The 19,129-nt window shown below is 52.9% G+C and overlaps 8 protein-coding genes across 8 annotated transcripts; 5 read left to right on the top strand and 3 right to left on the bottom strand.

The window, feature by feature from the left end:
* Positions 1-32: 32 nt before the first annotated feature.
* On the bottom strand, positions 33-2,504 carry BDV14DRAFT_135049 (putative signal transducer). The gene is made up of 2 exons (XM_073766218.1): positions 627-2,504; positions 33-573 (listed from the first exon to the last, which is right to left on the bottom strand). The coding sequence occupies exons 1-2, from the start codon at positions 2,413-2,415 to the stop codon at positions 92-94; spliced, it is 2,271 nt and encodes a 756-aa protein (XP_073623937.1). The 5' UTR covers positions 2,416-2,504; the 3' UTR covers positions 33-91.
* Positions 2,505-3,211: 707 nt separating this feature from the next.
* On the top strand, positions 3,212-3,821 carry BDV14DRAFT_181526 (uncharacterized protein; the record flags this gene model as incomplete). The annotated part of the gene is made up of 1 exon (XM_073770077.1): positions 3,212-3,821. A coding segment is annotated over exon 1 (269 nt), but the record flags the coding sequence as incomplete, so codon positions are not given.
* Positions 3,822-5,081: 1,260 nt separating this feature from the next.
* Positions 5,082-8,653, top strand: BDV14DRAFT_204252 (putative RNA binding protein Jsn1; the record flags this gene model as incomplete). The annotated part of the gene is made up of 3 exons (XM_073774488.1): positions 5,082-5,251; positions 5,315-8,594; positions 8,645-8,653. 3 exons carry the CDS (start codon positions 5,082-5,084, stop codon positions 8,651-8,653), a joined length of 3,459 nt encoding a protein of 1,152 aa, XP_073623935.1.
* An 812-nt stretch (positions 8,654-9,465) lies between these two features.
* BDV14DRAFT_135029 (deubiquitination module subunit SGF73) lies at positions 9,466-11,017 on the top strand. The gene is made up of 3 exons (XM_073766217.1): positions 9,466-9,665; positions 9,744-10,394; positions 10,448-11,017. Exons 1-3 carry the CDS (start codon positions 9,518-9,520, stop codon positions 10,825-10,827), a joined length of 1,179 nt encoding a protein of 392 aa, XP_073623934.1. The 5' UTR covers positions 9,466-9,517; the 3' UTR covers positions 10,828-11,017.
* A 166-nt stretch (positions 11,018-11,183) lies between these two features.
* BDV14DRAFT_181521 (mRNA guanylyltransferase) lies at positions 11,184-12,979 on the top strand. The gene has a single exon (XM_073770076.1). The coding sequence runs from the start codon at positions 11,420-11,422 to the stop codon at positions 12,656-12,658; it is 1,239 nt and encodes a 412-aa protein (XP_073623933.1). The 5' UTR covers positions 11,184-11,419; the 3' UTR covers positions 12,659-12,979.
* BDV14DRAFT_181520 (dolichyl-diphosphooligosaccharide--protein glycotransferase subunit OST1) lies at positions 12,980-14,816 on the bottom strand. The gene is made up of 3 exons (XM_073770075.1): positions 14,324-14,816; positions 13,230-14,265; positions 12,980-13,172 (listed from the first exon to the last, which is right to left on the bottom strand). The coding sequence occupies exons 1-3, from the start codon at positions 14,683-14,685 to the stop codon at positions 13,047-13,049; spliced, it is 1,524 nt and encodes a 507-aa protein (XP_073623932.1). The 5' UTR covers positions 14,686-14,816; the 3' UTR covers positions 12,980-13,046.
* A 79-nt stretch (positions 14,817-14,895) lies between these two features.
* Positions 14,896-17,699, top strand: BDV14DRAFT_134952 (pseudouridine-5'-phosphate glycosidase/carbohydrate kinase family protein). Its single transcript, XM_073766213.1, has 6 exons — positions 14,896-15,173; positions 15,219-15,427; positions 15,479-15,578; positions 15,626-15,898; positions 15,946-16,237; positions 16,296-17,699. The coding sequence occupies exons 1-6, from the start codon at positions 14,975-14,977 to the stop codon at positions 17,602-17,604; spliced, it is 2,382 nt and encodes a 793-aa protein (XP_073623931.1). The 5' UTR covers positions 14,896-14,974; the 3' UTR covers positions 17,605-17,699.
* Positions 17,635-19,095, bottom strand: BDV14DRAFT_204247 (dienelactone hydrolase; the record flags this gene model as incomplete). The annotated part of the gene is made up of 2 exons (XM_073774487.1): positions 17,635-18,047; positions 18,099-19,095. The coding sequence occupies 2 exons, from the start codon at positions 19,093-19,095 to the stop codon at positions 17,635-17,637; spliced, it is 1,410 nt and encodes a 469-aa protein (XP_073623930.1).
* Positions 19,096-19,129: the final 34 nt, after the last annotated feature.

Below are 19,129 nucleotides of genomic sequence, written 5' to 3'. Positions count from 1 at the left end.
TCCGCTGTATCCAAAATTGAATTGAACTCTATCCCAAGGGTATCATAGTGGTAGTTTACATAACGGGCAAAACAGGGGACTTGTTCTCCAATCATTTTTCGACATCCATCGCGTCACTAGCACCAGCTGCGACAGGTGCCGGTGTTGGTACTGCTGCTGTTGCAGGCGCTAGTACTGCTGGAGGTGGTGCGGCAGCAGCGGCAGGAGGGACAGGAGGAGCTGCGTCTGCAGATGCAGATGTCGATGCAGATGTCGATGCAGCAGTCGTGTTCTGCATTTTCGCCGCGTCCCCTTCTTTGTCGCTAGCGGGTTTGGTATCGTCGGTAGTAGGACCGCTTTTCTTCGGAGTGCTTTCTTCGGGCGCATTTGGGTCGAGGAATCTATCTGGTACTCCTCGCGCGGCTATTCCGGCTGGTCCGACATAGCAGCCGAGCATTGAACTCCAGGTGTATTTTTGTGCAGCTGTATGGCGGATCTCGTGGTAGGCGTAAGAGTTTGCGAAGGGGAGAGATGTATCTGGATCTCTATATCGAGATGGGAGGGATGTGATGACACAGAGAGAGGATGAGATTTCTGCGTTCATAGTTAGTGACAATGTTTGAGAGGAAGCAGGGAGCTCGCCATACTCGTAAGCCGAGGAGGTTTCTTTGCATTGAAGTAGATGCTGAAATCCTTGCTCTGGGCGGTTTTGTCGTCAAAGTTCTCCAGCACAGTGAGGCACCGGCCGGTGTGTTCGACGACTGCAGGAGGAGGTGGAGGGAAGTTTTCGTCTACCGTAACATTGGGCTCATCTACATGAATTGCAGGCTGTTGTTCAATTTGTGCTGGAACCTGCGGCTGTACATGCATTTGGGTAGGGCCGGCCGCATCAGAAGCTGCCAAAGCCGAATTAGGATCAGGTGTTGGCTGAGTGGTTGGTGATGGCTCGGTAATTGGTCCTTGAGCCACTTCGCTGGGTTTCTCATCAGCTGTTGGTGGTGCTTCAGCATCCCGCATCTCGACATCCTTCGTTGTTGAGCCTTCGTCGGTGTTCACTGCGGGATCCTGGGCTGCTGAAGGCTCTTTTGCCGCCTCGCTGTCAATTGTCTTTGCTGGTTGCTCACTGGCAGCCTGGGGCTCGCCCTTTGCTTCTGAATTTGCTTCGGCATCCGCCTTTGGTTTGCTGGGAGCTGCATTTGACTCGGATAATGTGCTAGGTTCCGAAGCTTGTGACGGAGCATCTGGGACAGTATTGGGAGATTTCTGGGGTTCGGTGGTTGCTGTGGAAGTCTCAGTATGACTTTGCGGCTGATCCTTTCCGGATGCTGTCTCGACGTCCTGATAAGTGTCAGTGGCTGACGGTTGAGCGGTTTGATCTGCTTGAGTTTGACTTTGCTCTTGAGATTGTTCTTGCTTAGGTTCGGTGGCGGGCTGTGCAGGATTTTCGGACGGTGCCGCGGGTGCCGCAGCCTGCGATGCGCCAGGTTCCAAACCAGCAGTGCTGGATTTCTGCTCTGCTTCAGTCTTTCCTTCTTTATCCGTCTTCTTGCTCTTTTTTCGTGCAGCGTCCTCTTTTTCTGGCTTCTGCGTGACAGTGACCTTGCCGACTTGTGTCAACCGACCATCAGCCCAAGTAGCGACGCCACTCCAGTACGAAATAACAGGACCCTCAAGACGACGATTCTGTAATGCCTCAATCTTTGCTCGTCTTTCCTCCGCTTTCCTCTTCTCCATTTCTTCCCATCTATTCAGACTTTTGCTGTTGTGTCTCTCCACTCTCTCAGCTTCCGCAAGACGCTCTACTTGCGTCAAAACCTTCGGCTTGTGCTTCGCTTTCCGCTTGGCCGCTTCTTCCATTGTAGCAATCAGACGAACGCGCTTCTCCTCGCTATCCTTGAGTCGCGCGTGCGTAAGTTCCTTATTAACCATAGTCTGTCGACGGGAGGAAGAACGCGTAGGGCCTTCGTCGGGCGTAGGTATCCATGAAACGCGCTCTGATTTCTTGCGTGGGCGAGGGGCAGGCGTCGTCGGAGGCTTGGGAGTAGCGGTTGGGTCGATCTTGACTTTCTTGCTGGTAATCCGATACCGAAGATCCTCCCGGGCTCGTTTCTTCTTCTTCTCTTCCTTCTCCTCCTTCTCGATCTGCTTCTCCCCTTCAAAATCCTCGGCCTGAGCATTGGGTCCTTGGTCGTCATCATCATCGGAAGAAGAGTCGAGCCCCATTTCATCTTCTTCACCCCCTTCCTCTACATCCGCTGCAAACTCAATATCATCTTCCACTTCCTCGAACAGTAGCGCTAGTTCATCGTCGGCCTCCGCGTTGAGAAGCGCAGACATCTGTCGTCCCGCTGTGCTTCGCTTCTCACGTCCCTGGATGAGCGATTCCACGGGAACCTCATCCTCGGACGAGGACCTATCGTCCTCATCATTCGACATTTTCGATTATTCGTATGGAGGCGGCGACTATTGGGAAAGTTGGATCATGCGGTTCTTCGCGATTTCGACGCGATGCGTGGAGGGTATCGATGCGCGTATAGGGTTAGTGGATTGTCAAATAGCCTTTTTCTCAACTAGGAGCTCATCCGGACATTGAAGAGATATTATGAGCGTAAAACATGAAAACGCTAATTGACAAAAAGATGATTTGGCTAGAAAGGAGCCATAGAAATCAAGTCCGTCTCTCCGACGGAGAGCATGAAAGGCGGCGTAGAAAAATCTGGCAGATTACTAAATGGCGGTGGAGCGAGCTAGTTGACGCCTTAGGTGTCGATGTATTATTAATGCCTCAGCAATGAGGCAGCAAGTTCTGCCCCCGACGTTTACTCCGACAAGAACATATCGCGAGTTTCACCACGGACCATACAGTACTTTATGATATTCTGCCCTGGTGAGATTTGACAGGCAGGATAGTTCTTGGTGTTACAATAATTCAGGAAGAATCAGCCATCCATACCCTCAAGCCATGTTGGAGTAATGGAGTGCTTCAGCCAAGGGTCCAAGAGCGCCTGGTTTGTCTCATGATAATGGGATCAATGTGATCATGGATGTGACGGGCGTAGCAGGACAATGATGGCAGTTCACCTCCCTTGCGTTGGGCATAGACTGGCATACCTACGGCGGGCCGGGCGTCTGAAAGAAGGGGTCTTATCCCCGATCCGCAACACCGACCCAGGAGCAAGGCTGGTCAGATATGCAGGCTATACAGAGTAGTTCCTACTCGGCAGATTCATTCTCAACACAAGCTGGGCAGTTCGGTCCGTTTCGGCTGTTGTCTATGAGTGAGGGCCAGGCAGAGAAGGTGAGGACCAGGAGGCGTTGGAATGCGGGGTCGACTGTGTTTCAGGTTGTCAAGCATCCAAACGGGGCCGCTCTTCAGATCCCCCCCTGTTTCAGAATCCGTGCCGGCGGTTCTTCCCATCATTGGCAGTCTGGCACTTGTCGTTTCCTCACCAGTCTCAGAAAGGGGCTGGTTCCTGATTCAGCGCAGTAAGACAACCCCGTCAGAGTGCAATTTGCTCTTTGTGCTACAAAGTAGGATCAGGAACCAGGCACAGACAAGCGGGAGACTCGAGAGATCAAGTAGTACTAATTAACGGGAGGAGACAGGTCGCTCCTGGGCACGGAATCGCAATCGAGACGGTATCGTTCGAGGCCACTCAATAAACTCCACTGACATCTCTGGATCGTCACCTGAAACATTTGGCAGCCGCACAGGATCCAGAGTTCGGCCTCGCGGATGTTGATTGACGGGCGTCATCCAGATAATTCAAAGGAGAGCACCAATAAGGAGGACACGGTGAGATGAAAGAGAAGCTGCAATATCAAATTGCACGTAAAAAGCCCGATTCGAACGAGATCAAGCTCATCCTCGAGATACCGTTGCCCATACATGCATCACCAACACAGCCAAGAGACTCCAAACCGACGCTGACGGCGTGACCGTTGACGGCAGCACTCCGTAGCGAGCTTCAGAATGTTAGATAACGAGTAGCATAAGCTCGACAAACGAGAATGAGGATCTAGCAAAGACCGTGTTCTGAATAAACGAAGCGACGGGCCAACCACAGGGCTGCCGGGGAGCTCCTCTAGACTGTCGAGTGCCCTGCAACCGCCTTCTGGAAACTCTCCAGTCTCCGCCGTCAACAGTCTCTGCCTCCCGTCGCTCCCTCAAGTCTGTCCTCTCCCGACCTCACTGCTTCCTCTTCCCCCTCGAGCATCCTTTCCTCGCCTATTTCCTCTCTCTTCCTGTTCTCCATCTCTTCGTCTTTCTTCTCTTCCCTAATTCTTCGACCCTGTATTCTTTTTTTTAGTCACGTCATCTCCCGATCCTTTTCCATCGCCGGCCGTTCCACTTTTCGGCCTCTGCCCTGAGCTGCTCTGCTAATTTCCAGCCACCACCACTAAGTCGGGTTTTCGGTTCGTGCACATCGTCGCTGCTTCTATTATTCTCGACTCTCTCTCGAATCGTTGTCTCGACCAATTAATCGCATCGCTTCGGTCGTTTCCTCTACGCGAGCTGTTGCTGATTTCCGGACACCTTGGCCTGGATTTTAGTACGCTGTGCATCTCCGGTGCCAGGTAAATCCCACACACGAGCTAAGCAGCGCTCTTGCTTATCGCGGTCGTTCATTCCGGTCTCTACACCTCACGCACGAACGGTGGCGGACTAATTCCTCAATTCCCTCATTGGCTTGCTCTTCAGCTTCATTCGAGCTTACGTATTCGCTGGGGCAGTTCATCCGTCCAACCCCGCCGTTGCGCTCGCTGCCTGTATCTAGCAACCACCGAGCTCGCTTACAACCCGATGCTATACGGAAACTGAACGATCCTTTGTTACCTTGATTGTGATTCAAGTCACGGCCGCGCTTGACCTTCTCCGTTCTCCGACACAATAACATCGATCGAACATATGGTTGTTCGGGGGTAAAATACCGAGTGCATAGGATATTCATAATTCGTGACCGCTGCACATTACCTCTTTCTGCAGCTTCTTCCTATACAATCTCCGATACTTCGTCAAAAAGAACATTCAGCTCAGGATGCTGCCCGTGTCACGGCCGGAGGGTCATATGAGCCTCAATTACATCCCTACCACTCAACCCATGTCCGGGACTTCTACTGGCCGCAGCTCCCCGAGTGATTCATCCACGAACTTGAAGCCGCCTTTTAGTTCGTCAAACAGCCTTAATGGCGCTGCAGGCTCGATTGGAAGTGCAAGATTAGGGGCTGGATCCCCTTCTCATGATATCGGCACCCGTTTGTACTCAAAACGGTAGGTAGTCTGACCGATATCGCCTATCAGTTGCCCTGACTAACGAATCTGGGTGATCTATAGTGCACGCGAGATACAAGCTGAAGAAGGCGTCTCCCCTTTCTGGGGCCCTCCAACTAGCGGCCATTCTACTCCTCTCCGTGAAAACATCCCCGAGTCGCCAAGCCAAGAGGGGTTCCCGGACCTCGTGCCTTCAACAAGTGGCTCCATGAATGGACCTGCGCGCAGAACAAGAGCTGGCACAGTCCCCTCTCGATTCTCCCCAGTCGGCGTTCTCAATGAGGCGAACCTTCAACAGCCCTTCATCTCGCAAAGCTCTCGGCCAACACCTTCCACCAGCCCTTTTAGGCCTACCGGCGTGTCTGGTATCGATACTAGCATGAAGCCTACTCCAACGACCATGGGTGGGGCTGGCACTGGTAGCCTCTCGCGTCTTCGGGCTGGGTCAATGCCGCAGCGCACCAATTATCTGGGTTCCGCAAGCCCCTTCGGACCGTCCTTGTTCTCTACAAACTGGGGTACGGGGCGTGACCGGGCGACAACGCTCACCAGTATCAGGTCGTCAGAAGGTCCAGCTTCGCCCAGTCAGTCGTCATACTCTCGCGATGGGCTCACGGATAGCGATGTGAAAACTTTGGACTACCTCGGGCTCGCAGAGACTCCGCAGCAAGCTCGAGCCAATCTTGTGCGACCTGATCTTCTGCTCCAGCAGCAACAGCAGCAGCAAACGTCCTCGCTACCACCGCTCCTTGCTGAACTCGCCATGATCAAAAACAATAGTCGGATCCGTTCTTACTCAGTCAACGCGAAAGAGAAGTATGCTGATGACGAGGACCTTGAGTACGAGAACCGCTACTCGCAACTTCCTTCCGGCACCATCACACCATCGGCAGCTGCTACAGCCGCCCAGCTCGCTGCCACCCAAGCTCAGATTCATCAACACAATCTTGCGGTGCAAGCGTTTGCTAGTCATGCAACAGTCAACCGACCACGCGCACGAACTGCGGGTATTCTTGAAGCACCCCCTCAGCGTTCGTCCATCCGCAATTACCTTGCAACCCCTTCGCGGCTTGAAAACAGCTTCAGTGCTGCCGATCTGAACATCGCCGAGACTGGCGAGTATGATGATCTGACCGAGGCTGTTCAGATGATGCACCTGGGTGGAAGCGGTGGCGTCAACATTGGACTGCGCCAAACTGCCGACCTGGCTGATGACGGCAACCAAGATGGCCCAACGCGAGCCTTGTGGATTGGCAGCATTCCAGTTTCTACTACTGTGACATCTCTGGAGGCTATTTTCAGCATGTACGGTAAGATTGAGTCTACACGTGTTCTGACTCACAAGAACTGCGGGTTCGTCAACTTCGAGCACATTGACAGTGCGGCCCAGGCCAAGCAGTTGCTCAACGGGAAAGAAATCTTCCCTGGCGCTGGTCCTGTCCGCATTGGATACGCCAAGGTTCCGGGATCATCTAATGCTGGCACACCTGGAGTCAACGGCGCGCAATCGTCTCCTACCCCTGATCCGAATGCCAGATCGACTGTCCCTGAGGCCGAGAAATTCAGCAGCGCCACCAGCGTTCCTCAACTACCTGCTCTCCCCGATCTCCAGCCCGAGATGGTGCAGATTGTCAAAGAGTTTGGGGCCACAGATGAGGACACCGTGAAGATCACGGCTAGTATTCAGCAGGCGATTTCCTACCAGTCATACAACGATGAGATCCCCTCCATTGCTGAGCCCAGCCAAACCAGAATGTTCGATGCTCCTCGCCTCCGTGACATCCGCAAGAGGATCGATAATGGTGCCTGTTCCGCCCAGGAGATTGAAGAGACGGCAGTCGCTATGCTGCCTGAGATCGCTGAACTGGCTTCTGATTATTTGGGCAACACTGTTGTTCAAAAGCTTTTTGAATTCTGCTCCGAGCCTACCAAAGAGCAGATGCTGTTCCAGATTGCCCCTCATCTTGGGGAAATCGGTGTTCACAAGAATGGTACTTGGGCAGCACAAAAGATCATTGACGTGGCCAAGACAGATGTGCAGATGAAGATGATTGTCGATGCACTTCGACCGTACACAGTGCCTCTTTTCTTGGACCAGTACGGAAATTACGTCCTCCAGTGCTGTCTTAGCTTTGGAGCACCTTACAACGATTTTGTCTTCGAAACTATGCTGAGCCGTATGTGGGAAGTTGCGCAAGGGCGCTTCGGAGCTCGAGCTATGCGTGCTTGTCTTGAGAGCCACCATGCCACGAAGGATCAGCAGCGGATGCTCGCAGCGGCTATCGCTCTCCACAGTGTGCAGCTTGCCACCAACGCCAACGGCGCTTTGCTGCTCACTTGGTTCTTGGACACTTGTAACTTCCCTAGCCGTCGAACCGTGCTAGCGCCGAGATTAGTTCCTCACCTCGTGCATCTCTGCACCCACAAGGTTGCCTACTTGACGGTCCTGAAGGTGATCAACCAGCGAGCCGAGCATGAGGCACGTGAAATAGTCTTGAAGGCCCTGTTTTTCAGTCCCGGTGACGAGGTCCTGGAGAAGATCCTTAGCGACCAGTCCTCGGGCGCCACTCTGATCTTCAAGGTCTTGACAACGCCGTTTGTTGATGACTCGATGCGACCAGAGATCGTAAAGAATGTCTCTAAAGTTCTTACCAAGCTCAAGGCCACCCCAGGCCAAGGTTACAAGCGCCTGATGGATGAGGTCGGTCTTTCTTCCAGGGGCGGCTCTCGTGACAACCACCATACCCGTGACAGCGGCAACCCCGAGAAGCAACAGCACCGTACGTCCTCCCGCGGCCCGGTCTCGGGCTATCCCTCGCAGCCATCCCTGGAAAGGTCGTACAGCGGCCAGTTTCCTACTATGCAGAACCTTGATGCCAGCAGGCCCATGTCATCGGAGCAGCCTCACAATGCAGGGCAGTTTGAGCCTTACTCTATCAATGGAGTCAATGGTCTTGGTTCCGCTGGTGCTATGAATGCTCTGAACGGAATGGGAGGTGTCAACGGCTCTGGATTTGGCCAAGACCCGATGCTCGCGCAACAGCAAATGCAGTATCAAGCTTACCTCGCAGCGCAGTCCCGAGGCGTTTCGCCAGGCGGTCTCTACCCGGCATTGGGTAATGCCAACTATGGATACCCCGCTGGGTCGGACAATCTTCGGGCTATGCCAGGTCAACCCGGACCCCCAGGTCAAATGCCAGGCCCCATGCTCAACCAGTCACCCTACGCTCCTCAACAATTCAGCCCCGTAATGGGCGCAGCCCAGATGTATCAGTACCCCCCTCAATTCTACTCTCAAACGCCGCCTGTCCAGGGACAGCCGTCTGGGGGACGACGTGGACGTGTGAGTTACCACCAAAATCCAATTGTGAAACATTTTCACTAACGTACCAGCAGCGCTGAGCTTTTCCTACACTTTATAATCCATGTTGGCTTCTACCTAGTGTATAAAGTTCCATACTTTTTTTCTCTCGTCTTCGGTGATGCTTGATAGGATGAATATTTGTCGGAGTACCCCCATAAAACCTAGATCGACGCTGGATCGTCTTGGGGAAAGGGAACCCAGAAGCACGAAAAGGAAAAGTGTTGCGGTTTGTTTGATTTCGAGCATAGTGGTGTCATTTGTACTGGTGTCAAGTTCATGCCTTTATCTGGCTTTAAATCATCTCAGCCTTGTTGGATATAAAACCTATCTATTGTTTAGTGCTACTATATTACGATCATGATTATGATGATGACTTGCTCTTTTGATTGGCTTAGCTGCGGAAGTGTTTGGTGCTTACGGCGACAACTCTGAAAAAGACTCAATACGATCACAAGAACGGGACATTTACCTATCTGAGTGTTGCTGCCTACTGCTTTTGCTCAGAAGATACAACAGGCGGCAGAATACTATTCAAAATTCAAGATATTAATGCACTTTTCGTTCTTCATTTCCAACGGCTCACTGTTCCGTCTCCTTACCCTCACCTCGTACACCTGGTGCAGCACGTGACCCCCCCGATGCGGCCGCCCTGGTGAATGAACGACGACATACAATGAGACCCGACCCAAAGAGCCGCCCAAACAATCAATAAGGGTCTTTTTAAATTAATTCTTCAGTCTCCAACTCTAAACCTCTTACTATTTTTACTCCTTCATTTCCCGTCTGTTGTTTCAACTCTCGTGTCGTTGTTATGCCTTCCAACGGCGATGTCGCTCGAGGTATGGGTGTCTCCGGCTATCCATCGCTATCGCTGTTTATCGCTACGGCGCCTTCTATAAATTATGCTAACTTCCACCTCTGATACAGCGTCGCCGGCGGCGTCGAGCTCCGGGAGTTTCATCGATGCGTCCGGGTTCAAGTTCTCCGAGAAGGATACGAAGCCAGGGAAGATCAAGCTGAAGAAGCCCGGGAAACTAGGGAAGAAGAAAGGTACCCATCACAGCCCAGGACTGGCGCAACTGTCTCAAGCGTATAGTATGCTGACCGTGCTGTTGTTCCCTCGCACAGAAAAAGAACCACCGACCTCCCCCGGGTCCTCGCCTATCCTCCCCGAAATCGACGAAAAGACCATGTCTGTTTTTCCGACCGGGAAACCGCGCGAAGAAGATCATCTCGAAACTGTTATTTGCAAGACTTGCAAGAGGCCGGTCCTCAAGCAGAATGCTGCGGAGCATATCCGCGGCTGCATAAGGGCGAAGCAGGAGAAGGCGCGGAAGAAGAAGGAGGCTCGTGACGCCGCGAATCGCGCGAAGGCTGGCGATAAGGAGGGTGATGAGGAGGGGGCTGGCGATAAAGGTGCGGATGGCGAGGAGACCGTGAAGGCTCAGAAGAGCGCGAAGAAGAGTGCTGTTAAGGGCATGGCGGAGGATGGGACGAAGAAGGGAAAGAAGAGGAAGGCTGAAGGTGACGAGGATAAAGACAAGGAGACGAAGAAGAAAAAGAAGAAGGAAGAGGCGAAGCCTAAGACTGCGAAGCCGAAGGGGCCTGTTGATGTTGAGAAGCAGTGTGGTGTGCCGTTGCCGAATGGAGCGCAGTGTGCTAGGTCGCTCACTTGCAAGAGTCATTCTATGGGTGCAAAGCGTGCAGTGCCGGGACGGTCGTTGCCGTACGATATGTTGTTGCAGGCTTATCAGAAGAAGAATCAGGCCCGTCAGCAGAGTATGTTTTCCCTTCTGGGCTGGGAGAGACGGGAAATGCTAATACATTTACAGAGGCGGCTATCGATGCGAATGCGCCGTTGCAAGACGACTTGGAGAACAATGGGCCTGTTGATTCAGACGAAGAGAAGGATGCTGTCATGGCGGCTATATCTCGGTCTCAGCCGCAACCGTTGGTCAATCATACCTTGATATCCACGAAGAAGAAGTACCAGTATGTGCGCATCAAGGAGATGCTTTCGCATGCGCTGGGTGGTGCCCGCGGTGGCGGGCTCTTCTCAACTGGAGACCAACTGAACAATCCTCTCGAAGGAAACATCTTTCAACCGGTGGACGATATCACATTAGATGATGCGCCGGACGACTTTAGCGGGGGCAACGCCAATATAACGCCTGATGTTGCCAGGAAGACATCAGTGACAGCCGGCTCATAGGCACAAGGCTTTTCCTTTCACTTTATAATATCTGTCCTTTGTCTTTCTGGGAGCATTTGGCGGGCGTTTTTGTTTGACGGACCGGATACCTGCAGGCGTTGGTGAAGTAATCTCACCCCAGGGCAGGGTTGTTTGACGTTTTGTGTTTTTATGATGCGATACCCCAGATATTTGCCATGGCTACCTATACTTACAATAAATATATTTGTATTACGTCTTGAACCTATGCCATAATCTCCTGCTCTAGAAGCGGATGACAGATCGGTCCAGATCAGGTATTTTCGTGCCTAAGGCAGCAAGTCCTCAACTACAGTGAAGATCCAAAGGACAAAGTTGAAAGAGCTATCTCTCACTGATCGCTCCTCAACAAACCTCGCTCCTTACACCCCCTACACCTTCCCTATCGCTCTAACTTTCCCATCCCTTGCAGAAACCGATTCCATACTCTCTGCGCCTGCGGGCCAGTGAGCTCTACAGCCCGCAACCAAGCAAACGACAAGCCTCCTTGACCTCCACGCGCACCTCCGATCCCACCCCCGCAACGCAACCCAAAGAGCATAAAGAAAGAAGAGGCCAAGGAAGAGATACCAAAATGAGCAACTCAGTTCCCGACCTCGACGCCGTCGGCATGAAAGCCGAGCCCGAGCTCGCAGACCAATTCCGGCGCGAAGTCGCAGAGCTCCTCGGCCGCAAGAACCTCTCCTTCCCCGGCGCGCAACCCGTCAGCTTTTCCCGACACCACCTTACAGAGCTTCAACGCGAAGACTATTACGTCTGCGAGAAAACGGATGGCATCCGGTGCTTGATGTACTTTGCGCGCGGGGACCCCGAATCCGAAAACCCTGAGATTCATTACCTGATTGATCGCAAGAACGAATACCGCTATGTACCCGGTTTGCATTTCCCGCTGTCGGACGACGACACGTTTCAGAGTTTTCATGTCGATACGCTTGTTGATGGGGAGTTGGTGAATGATACGTATGATGATGGGACTCAGCAGCTCAAGTTCTTGGTCTTTGATTGTCTTGTGCTGGATGGGCAGAGTCTTATGCATCGGACGTTGGATAAGCGGTTGGCGTACTTCAAGGAGAAGGTGCTGAAGCCTTATAATGCCCTTTACGAGCGGTTCCCGGAGGAGAAGCAGCATCGGGTCTTTGCCGTCGAAGATAAGTCGACGCAGTTCAGTTATGGGATTGAGATGATGTTCCGCGAGATTATTCCCAAGGTCAAGAAGATTCATGGCAATGACGGGCTAATCTTTACGTGCCGCAGCACGCCGTACCGGATTGGAACGGACGAGCATATACTCAAGTGGAAGCCGCCGTCGGAGAACACCATTGACTTCCGACTGCGATTGGAGTTTCCAGTCTTGGAACCAGACTCGGATGACGAGACGGATGGCATTACTGAGCCGTATCCTGATTACGACGCCCTGCCGATATTCCACCTCTTCGTCCTCCATAATAACGATCAGTATCAGCCGTTCGGCGAGATGTACGTTACACCTTCGGAATGGGAGGACCTCAAGGCTCTACAAACACCGCTGGACGACGCAATTGTTGAGTGCTCGAAGGATGAAACTGGTCGATGGCGCTTCCACCGTATCCGTGACGATAAGGCCGACGCGAACCACTTCTCGACAGTTGATAAGGTGTTGCAAAGTATTGAGGATCGCGTAACAGAGGAGGATCTCATTAAGACCGCGCCGATGATCAAGACGGCCTGGAAGAGACGGGCTGGTGGTGGTGGTGATGATGAAAGGAGAAGACCAAGGCCTGGCCCACCACCGCACGTCAACGGAAACGGGGTGAAGAGGAAGTTTGAGGAGTAACATGCTTGTCTGTCGTTGGCTATCTATCTTGCGGTTTCGTTTGCGCGGTGTTCCGGCGTTGAGTGCGTTCCAAGCTAAGCTAGGTCGTTATTTTTGAGAAGATGATGCTACTGCAATGGATGGCATGGACTCGGTTTGGTGGGAGGCGATACATTGAATTGGCTTTTGGTTTTTTCTCTACTTCTTGACGCAAATTTGTATAACATTCTTGATGCTGTTCGCGCGCTGGTCCTGAATATAGCTTGACTTGCTTTTTCCTCCACTTCAACGGCACTTTTTCTTCTATTCTTTTCGAAACCTACAGCGTATTCATGCATGAAAGACGCAATATGCTCTTATTTTATGGTATCAACAGCTAAAGAAATGGCAAATCTACACTAGAGATACACTATCGCTTCTTGATGCTCACGTCGATGTTCGTAATGGCCCATAGCGCGGCAAAGACGCTGAAGAGCCCAACTGTCATGGTGACGGGCTTGCGCAGGCCGTCCCAGAGGGAGTAGTCGTAGGTTACCTAGTCAGAGTGAGTTGCTGCCTTGGTCATATGAAGGGGGGTTGTTTAAAGACTTACCACCAGCTGAGAGTCACGAGCCTCATCGGTGAGGCCATCCACGGTGAGAGTCAAGGTGGTACGGCCGAGCGTGTCCATGAAGGTCTTGTGAGTAGAGAACTCGGATTTGATTTGGTGAGGACCGGGAAGTCCATTACTAGAGGGTCCTTCAACGGCTTCGTAGCGGACGTTGTGGGCACCCTCGGGGAGGATAACGCGCAGGACAACCTTCTCATACTGGATGCCTTCACCCATCTTAGGTCCCTCAAGGAAGGGAACCTTGAGCACGTAAGAATCGGCGCTGCCGACGGCTCGGCGCAAGAACGAGGCGAGGTTGTTGTTCCAACCCAGACGGAAGCTGTAGTTCCAGCCACCGAAAACTGGGAAGCGGGGCTTGAACTCCAGGCTGGCCTCGCGGTTCCTCAGACCAGGGCGGTAGCGGCTCGTGGAAACATTGCCAATGTCATCGATGAAGTATGGATCAACCGAGCCAGGCTTCAGAGGGTACTTGAGCTCTCTGATGGCGGAAGAGGGAGCTTGCTGGTAGTTAGAGACGGTCCACTCCACACGGGAAAACTGATTCATCAGTGTCGAAGCATTGTTGCGCAGCCAGTAGCGCTCCTCGGTGGCTAGGTTACCACCCCAGTGGGAGACTTCTAGGTCTCTTTCCAACAGCGAGGCTGTGATCACGGGCTTTGTGAACTCATAGCGGACAGTGACTGGGTGGGTCGTTCCTGGCGCAGCCTTGGCAGTGTCATAAGGACCATAGGTGTATGTCGAGCCCTGACGCTCGGGATCCGCACCCGACTTGAGGTCCGTGGTAGTGTAGTCGGGAACATTTGAGCTTGGGAACTTGATCTTCGTCTTTTGTGTCACGGTCTGGTAGGCGGAGGGGAGGTAAGCGGAGAACGAGTAGGTCAGGAACTGGCGATCTGTTTGTTCAATAGCGGCCGGACGGGGTTCAAGGGAGTTGAGGAGAGAGTATGAGATTCCAAGAGTGATTTGCGATGAAGGAGCAAGAGGTTCTGGCAGGTGGACAAGATAATAGTTCACATCACTAGAGGGCGCAATTAGTCTTGAATCTATGGTTTCGCATCAGGTAATCTTAGGCATACCTCGGCGCAGCAACTTCAATTGTCGCGATGTCGAATCTACCCTTCTCTGCTGCCTTCTTATCGCGGACCTCTAATCCTGCAACGCGGTCGAATAGGTCTGTAGGGAAAGGTAGATAGTAGTCGCTCTGCGGTTGTTTGTCCACATTCTCGACGACCACATTGACAGTCTCGCGGGCGTATCCCTTCTCGAGATTGGTGTTTCTCACCAGGTTCACATTCTTGAACACCTGAGGCGGCTTCCAGTCCGATGAGACACCGGCCTTGGTGAGCTTGACTTCGGGGCTTGACTCGGCGGAAACTATAGAGCTGCTGGACAGGACAAGCCCGCAGAGCGCAGTGACAACGGCAGCAATCGGCCTCATTGTGCCTTTATTTTTGCACCGAACAGCGCTGAGGAGGTGAGGGGTTCTCACCAGGAGAAGAATTGACCAAAGAGAGAGAAAGAAATGGGGGAAGGCTGAGGTACGGCTTGTCAGAGAGAAGTGATGCTGAGGTGTCCCGATTGAAGCAAGTACGGCGACCGCGGCGGCCAAATGACGCGGCTTCGCTTCTTCTCCGACTTCTCCCCCTCACTCCGCTTCTCTCCAGCGTCCACTGCTGCTTTTTGTTGTTTTTGCTTTTAGTTGCTCATTTGTGCCTGATTTTGCTATTATGCTTGCATTAAGGGCTTCACACAGCCGGCACTTCTGCCGGCCATCTCAATTCCGAGCAGCCACCGGCGTTGCTCGCTCTAGACGACAGAACCATGGCTTCGCTCAGAGCAAGTTTTTCCAGGTCTCAGAGGAAGTTCGGGATGCGGTAGCTACAGGCAAGCCAGTGGTGGCTCTAGAGACTACCATCTATACTCATGGTATGATTAGATTTCCAACAAAAGAGACGTATCTAACAGGTTCAGGCTTCCCGTATCCGGAGAGTGTAGCGCTGGCATCACTGCTAGAAACCGTTGTTCGTGCCAATGGAGGTGTTCCTGCTACCATTGGCGTCGTTAACGGCGTGGCTCGAGTTGGTCTTTCAGCCAATGAGCTCATCGAGCTTGCTTCAACAGCAGAGAAGAAGAGCGCTATGAAGATCTCTCGTCGAGATCTCGGGTACATATGCGGCCTAGTAAGCTTTTTCTGCACCCAGATATACCGTTCTTTGCATTAACTATGGTAGGGTGTTGCTGGTAAACCGCTTTTTGGCGGAACGACAGTATCTGGTACTATGGTCCTTGCACATCTGGCCGGTATTAGAGTCTTTGGGACAGGCGGTCTTGGTAAGCTTCGAGCAGGCTCAGCGCTGTTTCTTTGCTAACGCAATTAGGCGGTGTACATCGCGGTGCAGAGTCATCTATGGACATTTCAGCTGATTTGACCGAGCTCGGTCGAACTCCGGTGGCGGTAATCAGCTCAGGCTGCAAGAGCTTCTTGGATATTCCCCGTACACTTGAGTACCTCGAGACAGAAGGCGTCTGTGTTGCCACGTTTGCCGATGGTCGGCAGGGACACATTGACCTTCCGGCGTTCTTCACTCGTGACAGCGGGATTAAAAGCCCCAAGGTCATCGAGAACGAGGCAGAGGCTGCCGCTATTATTCGTAAGTGCCATGCAATCTTTGGGTGAAACTTTGCTGACTCTTCTTAGATGCGCAATCCAGCCTCCCCATCTCTTCGGGAATGCTCTTCGCCAACCCAGTCCCAGCAGAGCACTCGATTCCCCAGAGCGAAATCGATGCCGCGATTGACGAAGCAGTACGCCTAGCGGACCTTGAGGGCCACCGCGGAAGTGACAACACGCCGTTTATTCTGGCAAAGATCAAGCACCTCAGTGGCGGGAAGTCGGTAACAGCCAACCGCGCTTTGGTTGAAGCGAACGTCAAGCGGGCCACAAAGGTGGCTGTGGAACTTTCAAAACTGGAGCAGTCTACTAGCACACAGTGAGTCGCCTTAGTCTTCAACGAGCGGGATGCCCTAATACAGATTGTCCTCACGTAGGCACATGCCAGTGATTCCTCCAGTCGGTAGAGCTGACCAGGCTGCATCAGAGAATAAATTGGCACCTCATATTGAGATTAAACCTGCCGCAGCAGTAGAGAAGGCAGATATTCTTGTTGCGGGTTCCCTTGCAATAGACCTTGCATGCGACTACGTTCAAGCAGCTGGCCAAACTGCACCTGTCTTGCGGACGTCCAACCCTGCCATTATTGGGCAGAGTCTCGGCGGAGTCGGCCACAATGTCGCCTTTGCTTCGAGGTCTCTAGGCTCATCTGTCATGTTCTGCAGTGTTGTTGGAGATGATCTGAGCGGCCGCGCAGCGCTAGCGTCTCTCCAACAGGAAGGTCTCCCCGCTAGCGGCGTGAAGGTACTCCAACCGGCATCGGGAGCCCGTACAGCACAATATGTCGCTGTAAACGATGCAACCAAGGATCTCCATGTTGCCATGGCCGACATGGGAATTCTACACCTCCCAGCTGAGACATTCGGCTTTGACAATTTCTGGAAGCCAATCATCGCCCGCACAAAGCCACAATGGGTAGTTGTCGACGCCAACTGGAGCCCAGAACTGCTATCGAAATGGGTTGAGGCAGCCAACAAGCACGGTGCCCGAGTTGCCTTTGAGCCCGTTTCCACCGCTAAATCTACAGCACTGTTCAAGAAGAGTTCCGGGGCAGATGCCGCTGTCGGAGAGTCCGCATCTATCCCGAACAACACCGTCAGTCTCGCCGCACCAAACGAGCTCGAACTCGCAGCGATGTATACAGCTGCTCGAGAGAACGGTCATTTCGATTCCGCCGATTGGTGGGACGTCATTGATGCGATGGGCATGTCTTCGTCTGGCTCCAGGGAGCGTCTTGTGGCCATGACATCAGCTGCGCTTGTTGATGCCGGTGTACCGCAGCAAAGCATACAGCTCCTGCCGTATCTTCCGTGCATTATCACAAAGCTTGGAGCTCGGGGAGCTCTCCTCACCCAGCTGCTCAAGGCGGGAGACCCTCGTTTGACTGATCCAGACTACGCTCCCTACATTGTCTCACGGTCGACGTCTACAGATGAGATTGTCGGTGGCGTATACATGCGGCTGTTCCCACCTGCTGCTAAACTCGCAGAGGAAGCTATTGTCAGCGTTAATGGGGCGGGCGATACTCTTCTTGGAGCTGTTATCTCTGGAATTGCATCTGGACGAAAGGTTGAAGATGTTATTCCCCTCGCGCAGGAGGCGAGTCTCCTGACGCTACAGAGCCCCGGGGGCGTCAGTCCAGAGCTTGCACAGTTACAATCTGGATTCAAAAAGATTGCGCCATGAACACTGGACATTCTAGCGTGACTGATCCTATTAGTTGATAACGCTATCAAACTCTTCTGCGCCCACAACTGGGATCCTCTCAACGGTGTCCTTTCCCTGCCGATTCGGCCCAATGGTCTTGAACCCAGATGGGATCAAAGCCGGATCCAGAAGACCGACCTGCACCAAAACACTTGCCTGATCCCAGTAGATGTTGTGGCGTGCCATCTTCCCTCCCAGGAAGCTAGCTGTCATGACAAGGGGAACACGGACGGACTTTCCCGTCGGCGGCACATTGGGCAGCAACCAGGGTATCTCCTCCGTATGCTCGAACGTGAGCAGGAGTTCATCAACGACGCGGTTCGCGCCTGTTGTGCGTGAAAGGAGCCGAATGTGCTGCGAGGGCGGACCAGACGGTAGAAATTGGGAGGCGTAAAACGAGGTGATTTCGCGCGGTGATGATCCTGTCTATGTTAATGAAAATCCTCAAATCAGGTAAAACAAAGGAAACAAACCTCCAATTCCAGAAGGCACACAAGTAACCCTCGTCGCATCGTCCAACCTCGAATCCCCCATCCCACCACCAACCATCAACCCAAGCATATCAGGCGCCCTCCCCCTATCAGACACCTCATAACTCGACGTCGCGCTCTCATATACATTTCGCCAGTACCCCTCCCACACCAATTCCGGCTCAGGAGCACCCCAGTCCCCACCACCAGCAGGCCACCCAAACCCACGCTTAAGACAATCCAGCGAACGACTCCACGCAAGCCGCGAACTTATCCGATCATAGTTCGGCGCGGACGTCGACTCTGCGAATCCGGGACACGACTCAGGGTAGAAGAGGACATGGCATCTATGCCGCTTGTTACTATCGTCCCACAGCGCAAAGCGCTGGTCTTGAGACCCGGCGAGGTGGATTTGAATTGCGAGCGTTGAAGCCGTTTCGAATGCTGCCGAGGGCGCTGTTGAAGCTGCTGTTGTTGAGGGCGGAAGGCGCGGCGGTGATACCTTGGACTCGGGTTCTCCGGCATCGGGGTAGAATGCTACGAATGCGGAGAGGCGCGGGAAGGGGTTCGTGCTTGTTGGTTGGTGGTGCGAGAGTAGCAGGAGGTATGCGGGGCGGTTATACGCTTTATTCCAAACAATTAGCACTCTCGCTTTTTCCATTGGAATACCATAGTCAATCGTGGATATGGGTGTATACGAACCAACAACAGCATACCGCTCCCCAGGCTCAAGATCATCTTCGCGCTCATGTATAATCCGCTCCAACTCCTTCCTGTCGCGATCTACATCGCCGTTTCCACTGCCGTTCTCGCTTCCGTTGCTATTTCTGCGGCCCTTGAAAGAGATGTACTCGACGCTGAACCCCTCTGCTTCAAGTCTACCGAGCGACGAAGAGTCGAATGTAGTTGTGTCAGAGACAACGTAGAGATGTCGTGGTGTGGGCGGAGCCGGACGGTGAGAGGAGGAGCGCCGACGGATAGAATGGAGGAGTTTAGACATGACGATCTATACAATACAATGAGACCCAGTCAAT

This window comes from Aspergillus stella-maris, assembly GCF_047715825.1.
Source record: "Aspergillus stella-maris strain CBS 113639 unplaced genomic scaffold BDV14scaffold_71, whole genome shotgun sequence".
Lineage (NCBI taxonomy): Eukaryota > Fungi > Ascomycota > Eurotiomycetes > Eurotiales > Aspergillaceae > Aspergillus > Aspergillus stella-maris.
This window is presented reverse-complemented; position numbering and strand designations above follow the sequence as displayed.

Bases quoted from the DNA above. Each gene is read 5' to 3' on its own strand.
- BDV14DRAFT_135049 (XM_073766218.1), bottom strand. From the start codon at position 2,415: ATGTCGAATGATGAGGACGATAGGTCCTCGTCCGAGGATGAGGTTCCC. The intron at 574-626 runs GTATGGCGAGCT...CTATGAACGCAG, and splicing joins GAAACCTCCTCGGCTTACGA to AAATCTCATCCTCTCTCTGT.
- BDV14DRAFT_135029 (XM_073766217.1), top strand. From the start codon at position 9,518: ATGCTAACTTCCACCTCTGATACAGCGTCGCCGGCGGCGTCGAGCTCC. The intron at 9,666-9,743 runs GTACCCATCACA...TCCCTCGCACAG, and splicing joins GAAACTAGGGAAGAAGAAAG to AAAAAGAACCACCGACCTCC. The intron at 10,395-10,447 runs GTATGTTTTCCC...ATACATTTACAG, and splicing joins GAATCAGGCCCGTCAGCAGA to AGGCGGCTATCGATGCGAAT.
- BDV14DRAFT_181521 (XM_073770076.1), top strand. From the start codon at position 11,420: ATGAGCAACTCAGTTCCCGACCTCGACGCCGTCGGCATGAAAGCCGAG.
- BDV14DRAFT_181520 (XM_073770075.1), bottom strand. From the start codon at position 14,685: ATGAGGCCGATTGCTGCCGTTGTCACTGCGCTCTGCGGGCTTGTCCTG. The intron at 14,266-14,323 runs GTATGCCTAAGA...TGCGCCCTCTAG, and splicing joins ATTGAAGTTGCTGCGCCGAG to TGATGTGAACTATTATCTTG. The intron at 13,173-13,229 runs GTAAGTCTTTAA...CACTCTGACTAG, and splicing joins CTCGTGACTCTCAGCTGGTG to GTAACCTACGACTACTCCCT.
- BDV14DRAFT_134952 (XM_073766213.1), top strand. From the start codon at position 14,975: ATGCTTGCATTAAGGGCTTCACACAGCCGGCACTTCTGCCGGCCATCT. The intron at 15,174-15,218 runs GTATGATTAGAT...TAACAGGTTCAG, and splicing joins GACTACCATCTATACTCATG to GCTTCCCGTATCCGGAGAGT. The intron at 16,238-16,295 runs GTGAGTCGCCTT...GTCCTCACGTAG, and splicing joins GAGCAGTCTACTAGCACACA to GCACATGCCAGTGATTCCTC.